The 7,829-nt window shown below is 41.6% G+C and overlaps 1 protein-coding gene across 1 annotated transcript in view; it reads right to left on the bottom strand.

Annotated features, from left to right (window-relative positions):
• Positions 1 to 437: 437 nt before the first annotated feature.
• The window catches only part of CTNNA3 (catenin alpha 3), a 497,320-nt gene continuing 489,928 nt past the window's right edge, over positions 438 to 7,829 (bottom strand). Inside the window, exon 18 of the mRNA XM_014940453.1 lies at positions 438 to 2,641. Coding sequence (XP_014795939.1) covers positions 2,354 to 2,641 — 288 coding nt within the window. The 3' untranslated portion in view covers positions 438 to 2,353. The remainder of the gene's footprint in view (positions 2,642 to 7,829) is intronic.

Consider the following 7,829-nt stretch of genomic DNA (forward strand, 5'->3'; position numbering starts at 1 on the left):
TTTCACTTGTGTTTGAACTGCAGCCAAGAAAAAGAAGTCTAGATATAATTAACTTATCATTCTTTTGGCTCTTCTCAAAAACCAGCAGTGGCTTTTGATTTTCTTGTTCATTTAAATGTTGGGTTTTACCTAATAAATTCCTATGTAATAAGAATAGTATTGGAAATTGAGACCAAACTGGCTATTGAGTATGGCCAGGATAAGAGAGCGGTGGCTAGCACTGCCAGAAGGCAATTGCCACTAAATTAAGCAACAAGCTGTGCTTTAGTGATATGAATGCTAGAAAAACTCTGACTTAACCCAGACTAATAAAGTACCCTTAGTGTGCCAGAAGGCTGGCACTCCTGTAAGCAAACCTGGCAGGCTTTTGAACTGGGGTTCACTAGTGTTGGAGACCAATAAGGAGACGTTAAAAAAAATAACACTGAAAGACATCATCTCGGTGTGGTCATGCTTTTTATTAATAATGTGGTAACAAGACATTGGTTACAAACATTTGATGTCAAAATGAGTTATATCAGAGGTGTAACCTGGAGCCATTAGATTTATTGAAAGTATAACACTGCCCCTAAAACAAGGTTAGGTCAACTCACCTGCTGGCTTCTGACCTGAACCTTGCTGGGGCAGCAGGTACTCTGAGGGGGTGGACCAGAACCTGAAACACTACATGGAAATTTTGGCCTTAAGGTGTGACAGTGACATACACTCTCCTGCTCTCTCTCTCGCACAGACTCTCTGTCTCAGTCTGCCAGCAGCCCCCCTGGAAGCAGGTTATATGGCCTGCTCTGCATTTTCTCTTCCAAACTTCTCCTTTTGTTTAATTTAACAGATAGTAAAGTGATGGATGGTGGAATAGTGATCTGTAAAATTTTTAATTCATGATCACTGTAGGTTTCATGGGGTTTCTTAACCAACAGCTTAGAAATGACACTGCTCCACTCTCCAAAACTTAGAAACAAAGTGACCCCCAAGAGGGAAAACAGAGTCTATGGTAATTTTTGCTGGCCACGCTGGGCTAGGCAGGGGCACTGCTGTGCAAAAAAGACATGGAGCAGCAGCCTGTAGTCTGGAGCCACCTCATAATGGCAGTGTCAATGGGGCATTATGAAGTTCTGGCATTTGAGGGAGCCCTTCCAGCTTAGCAAATACAAAAAGCATAGGAAATAATCTACTTAATTGCCAAGCAAAGACATCTCGAGTAACAAGTGGAGTCTGGTGAAAACTTAGTGACATGGCAGTGAAGGCAAGTTAGATAAAATCAGTCCAAGTGGATGTTGGATTCAATCACATTATGAAAAATTTTCTTTCACTAATTGTCTTACAAAAGCCTAGCAGTGATCACACACTAATAGCACTTATCTTCATTACATACTTTGAGATAGAGTGCAGCCCTTTAACAGGTCTCTTACCAGCACAGTCCTGCATTTAGGACTCTAATGACTTAAGAGAAGTAATTTAAATCACTAGTTACCTTGCAAACATCTCATTCCTAAGATTCCAGATAGGTGTATGTGTATTTCACACACTCATCACAGAATAATGATGTATTGCATATTTTTTCATTTGTGCGATGGTTAGAAAAGTTTTTTATTGTTAATACCTGATTTATCTGAACTTCTAAATTCAACAGCAGATTTATTAGGGCTCACAGAATAGAGTAGCAAGCACAACAGACTAACAATAATGTTTCAAAAGGCCTGTTAAAGAGCTATTATTACTGCTGACTTGCAGTCAATTTTTTTGTTGTTTTTATTACAATGTTACATCCATGTTGTTGTAACGCTTGTGTTTCATCAAACATTTTCAAACTTTTATTTCCTTGGATAGGGGAGATTTGTAGATTTTACAATCTAGACAGGCAGCTGAGGTCCCAAACTGTCAGCTAGCATCAAGCAGTCCAGCTGATTTTATCAAGGTGTAATGAGGCTGATAAAGGCTCTGGCCCGATAGTGCAATGTTTAAGAAGCTGTTATGTCATAAAATACATGCAGTTTAGTATCGGCCACATTCCTCCCTGGAGAAGGAACGCCTAAGCCCAGTGCCTGCAGTGTGACTTTGGGCAGGCTGGCACTGCATCCTCCCTCCCAACGACAGCACGGCCCCTCAGGTAGCACCCAGAGTGCTCTGCTGAAAACACACCAGTATGAAGACGTGATAGTTTGTCACTGCAAGAGAATGGATTTTTTTTTTTTTTTCAACTGTGTGCTGCTAGTTAATCCAACAGCATTTTTAAAATAATTTAAGCAAGTGTTATCTTACAGAGAAAAGCAAAACAGATATAATTATTAAATAAGTGGGGGGGGAAAGATGACAAATCATCAGAAATTCAAGATAGGAACAAAGTGACAGAGTATTAGACTATTTCTCTGCCTCTAAATTCACTCATGACTTGAACAGGATGGATTCTCTTCTTTGCAGACCCTTTTCTGACAGCCGCGTAGATTTCTTCTGGCTTCTCTCTTTTAATTAGGGGCTTCTTCTCTGGAGCCTTCATTCTCCACATCACGACAGGATGTCGTGGGCCAGTAGGACTCTGAATCTTGATAATCTTTGTGGATGCAATATAGGACATCTTCACTGTCTGCACCACAGCATTCATTAAATTTTTGGCAGCCTGAATTAGTGAAGTGACGCTATCCAACTGTAATAATAAACAGAAACGTTAGCTAGGAAGCCGGTCTGCTTTTAATCGCAGCATGCTGAGGAATAAGTAACAGTTAAAAAGTAAGACCAATATACCAAACCCTAATTTCTTTGTTTTCCCTTGGTGTGTTTGATCATTTTATTAATCTTCCACTGCTCAGACATAAAGTTATATAGAGAAATTTGTGCTGGGGGACTATAAAAGGTTATGTAAATAGTATGTGTTGTTTTCTTTTTTTAACCGTGACTTCGTGATGTTTGTCTGCATGGTCTCATTGCAATTACTAATGATGGGTAATGAAACAACCTCAAAGCAGAGCTATGAAAATGCGACCCGTTACTTGTATCCGCGCTAGGCAAAGTCTCCAGCTGCTCCTGTCACCTTCCAGGCTCCCACACACGTGCCTGAGCAATGTCAGGATACCGTGAGGTGGCTGGCTTTGTCAGAGCTGCTGAACCTCCTCTCAGCAGCCAAGATTTTGAAGGGTAAGAGTGAGCGGGATGGCACACAGAAATTGCAACAACTGTGCCAACCTAAGAGGCAGAACGCATAACACACTAATTCCCATCACCTACTACCATCTCCAGCAGCACACTACATAGGCATGCAAGCGTTAAAGCAAAGGCATCTTCCATCAGTACTCATGGAAATAGGAAATAGTGCATTTAATTTGAACTGAAAATCTGCTAACTGGAACAAAAATGACAGCTTTAACAATAAGTTGGCTCTGCCATGCTGCTCTGTAGTGTAATACAAGCAAACTCACAGACTGCAGTGCTCCCCTCACAAATGTGAGGCCTGCAGGCTGCACAGCGTCTATGGGCTGAAAGCAGGGAGTGCTGGGGACACGTCACTACCTTGGCCACCTCCTGAGCAGCCCAGCCAGAGGCTGAGAGGCCGGCTCGCTTACCGGTGTCACACAGTTGCATTGTGCAAATGGCAAATACAGTCCTGTGATGGTGGTTGAGTAGAGGTATTTTATTCTGTGTTCACACAGTCACACAGGCAAACACTCACACACACACACACACCTCCCCCCCCCCATCCCCCAGCAAATCTTAATCTCAAACTCTTGGCACAGATCTGGTCCTACGTGCTCCAGAAAGATTGCAAGCAGGCTCTATGCAGAACAAAGTTACTACTCTGCTGGGGAGAGCCTGTCTTGGGGGCTGCGGCTTGATAAAACCAAGAACAAACACAAGTATCTAAAAAAAGGCCAACACTGGCAAAAGAACTGGTGCCTGCAATTAGCCATCAGTAGTATCTGAACCCTTGAAAATGAAAAAAAAAGCCCTTTTCTCATTTCTAGTGTTCTCAAAAGATGGAGTGGTAAGGCTTAGCCTTATCCTTTTGGGACTAACAGGGACAAGAAACACATAGAGCGGGATGAACTGGGTGTGGGTGTGTATGGGGGTGTCCTTCCACACCTTGTGATCTTAAAATCCAAGATCAGGGGATTGCTGTGTGTATGTCTGCTGCAGCTGTGTGTGATGTTAGGCAGTGTGCGCCACCACGGGCACTTCAGAAGGCATCACCAAACATCCAGTGCACTCAAACAGGAAAAAAATTATACCATTTTAGGAGAAATGCTTACAATTTTATTATTGGTTAGATAGAAAACTTTTTTTTGATGTGGTCCACTAACATCTGAATGATGCCGTATTTCATCTTGAGCACAGTGCTTTTTGTACCATTAAATTTATTTTGGATTTATTTGCTTGAAATAAAGGCCGATGTCCCCCTTCAACTTAAGTTACCTTTGCTGTTGTCACAGGGCACCAAACTTTCTATCTTCAAGGAAGACACCATACTCCTATTGAATTTCAATTTGGAAAGGAATGTGCAGTCCAAGTAAGAAAGCCCTTTTTAACCTATTTATGTATTTAGTCTTGCTTAGTATACTAAGAAGAATACTTTATTATTATTAATTATTAATAATTATAATAATTGTTATTAAGATTATATGAAGAATACTTAACAATTAATAATTATATACTTAATAATTATATAATTAATATATTGATATGCCGATATATAATTAATATATTATATTATAATATATATTCTATTAATATACTTAATAATTAGATACTTAATATATTAAGTATGAAGAATACTTAATAATACTTAGAAGTAGTATTTAGAAATATTTGTTACTATAAATATCATTTAAATAAATAAATTCTACCTGAGCAGCAGGCCATTTTATGACACCCTCCCCAAAACAGGGAAGAGGAGCATTATAAGTCAAATTTACATCATTGTGCCAGGATGAGAACAGTATTGGTCTTAAGCCCATATGTAAAACTTCAGATGTGAGATGGCCTACTTAATAGAGACTGTGTGTGTAGGTGTGTGCAGATGTGTCTGTATGCACACGCGGAATCTAACGGTGTGTGCACGCACACACACACACACACACACTTACATACTCAAAGCACATTGGTCAGGAATATTTGTTACTTGCCTACGTGCCGATGCTGAGGAAGTCGACTACGGTTTGGGTGTAAAAATAATAGGATGTAAAAATAATAGGATCACTCTATGTAACTGGAGAGCCTACATTTCAGCTTCTGTAACATCCTCTCTGTTGAAATGCTGGTCTTCTGTGAAAGCAATGAAGTCGGATCTCTAAAAGGGCTACTGGTTTTAGTGGGAGAGCGATGATCAGCTTTGTTATCCAGCCTTCCCACAGGCTGTCACAGCGTGGATGCAGCTTTGCACCCTGAGTTGTTTGCTGTGGCGTGTGGTTTGTCCCCCCCCTCCCTCTCGGCTCCTGCCCAGCCTTGGCCACCACGGCCATCACAGCAGCAGCTGGGAGAACTTGCACCCAGTCTCTGGGGGATGGCTGGCAGCAGAGTCAAAATACTGTCTGGAGTGGGGACCTAGAAATTTTGTTGCCATGAAAATATGACTATAGGTCAATTATCTTACTGTATAAATAGTGGACAGCCCAAGAGCCACTTGGAGCTCTCCTGTATGGCAGCGGGCTGCACGCCAGGATCTCCCCTTTCGTGAGGATGCTCACTGAAGGTTCTACTCCTCGAGGTTGAGAGATTCCTTGCCGCGACAAATTCTCGGTAAGTGACTAATAGTATGCTAAACTTTGAAATTTTATCTAAGTAATGTAAAGCATTAATTGTGCATATATAATCCTTTAGACATAAACCGTTGACCAAGTCTGGGACTAGGATTGGATCCAGCCGCACCTAGACTCCTCTCTGAGAAGGAGTTTAGAAAGCAAGGGGGTCCTTTCTGAACCTCGTGACTCAACGGGAGGGTCTCCCTGACAGCCTCTCTGACCCTGTCCTCTGTGCAGTAAATAATAAAGTGTACCCTGACATCAAATCTTGTAAACACTATCACATTTACCACTGGTTTTATCACACTACTGGTTTTGTTAAATCACTGTTTCACCTTAATAAATATTTCTCTGCTTCACTCTAACTAGTGAAGTTAATCACTCCGTCCGCGACATTTGGGAAGGGTCAAGGTCTTCTCCCATTTGCCACATCAAATGAATTGATCAGGTGAGAGGAGTGTGTTGTTTCAGTCTGTATTCATGTGTTACACTGTATGCACACACACACAAATGCAAATAAGGCAATAATAAAAATGCAGCCAAGGGGCTGCACTTAGCTGCATTTTTGGAAACACTTCTGAACTGGCAGAAAAGCCCTCTGGTTAACAGCATGTTTATCACTTCTCTCTGGAAGTGCACAAAAAAACCTTGCTAATTTTTTGCCCCAAAACTTAAAAGAGGACTGGTTGAACACACACATATGTGTGCTGGCAAACTGAAATTACCACTATACACCGGGCTGTCAGTGAGGTGTTCTGCTCAGAGGCCTTGTCATTACTCTCCTGATGCATCTTCAGTCCCAGATACCCCCTTGCCCAGGGAGGCTGACTAGTGGTGTAACGTTCACTCACTGGCAGATGAACTGACGTCCTGTCTGAATTTCAAACTGTCACACACTGTCACAATATAGATTGTTTGCTTAAAAGGAGTAAGAAGCAGACAGAGACACAAAATTTTGTATGAACTTTTTTTTGTTTCGCTATAACCAGAGGATTAATTACATGCCGATGGACATGGACACACACAACTCTAGTATCTGTTGTTTTCTAGAACAGCTTGATGCCATGAGCTTGACAGCTTCTTCAGAGCTGTGAATAACCTTCCCCCCAATGGTGAGTATCGGTGGCATTGTACACATTTTTCTAGCACTGGCTGTGTAACACCACTGTGAAGTTGCTGTGTGCCAAATGGGGCAAAATAATTTGTTTTTTCTATGGCAGAAGGTGTATGGGCTTAAGGGGCAGGTGTTTTCCTGAAGTTTCTGGTGACTTCAGTATCTGTGATCCTTCCACTTTTTTTAAAGCTGCCTGCAGTTAGAGCCACACTAGAGGACGGCAGGCTGGACTGGGGTGTCTGGTGACTGCTGTTCTGTTTGTGTGGAAGTAATTATTATTAGGAAGGGAAAAAGCTTCTCGAAGTAATTGGCAGTGTTGTCCCCCCAAAACTTGATCCAGTTTTTACTGTGACCCTAGTTTATACTGTGAAATATGGCTAATGATGTGGAATCCTTTCAGAAGACTGTTACAACCTACTTGCCTTTCCTCTCCATTGGAAACAGTTATCGCCTTGTTCTGGCAGCTGTAGCTCCTTAAACAAAATGCCTGTGGCTGTGGAGCAGTCCACACCTCCTTCACCCCACCTTTGTGATCAAGATCAATATACTGTTGTGCAGTTTTATTTCTTAAACTATAATCATATATATGTACTAGAAAAAATAATAAATGAGCCTCATGGGTTTCTAATTTTGATGAGGTGGTAATTACAAACCAATACATGGCATGTGAACCTCATAGTTTGACACGAGTTCTGGGGAGTGGACACCTACCATTCTGAATGCACCCAATTGTACAGCTGTACCAACCTGGAGGGGCTGAATTCCACTGCCCCCTCACCATGCCAGAGGAACTGATCCTCTGCCATATTATTTAAGCCCTACAAAAGATGCACTGAGATACAGACAGGCTTACAGAAACAAGTACCTAAAACAAAAATATAAGAAAAAGCTGCTGTGCCTCCCTGCTGGAAAGCAGACAACCTATCTACCACTATGGCTGTTTTTTCAAATTAGGGAAATTAGGGTTTTGCTGCAGTTACCATGGGGGG

The sequence above is a fragment of the Calidris pugnax genome, unplaced genomic scaffold, assembly GCF_001431845.1.
Source record: "Calidris pugnax isolate Ruff unplaced genomic scaffold, ASM143184v1 scaffold39, whole genome shotgun sequence".
In the NCBI taxonomy this organism is placed as follows: domain Eukaryota; kingdom Metazoa; phylum Chordata; class Aves; order Charadriiformes; family Scolopacidae; genus Calidris; species Calidris pugnax.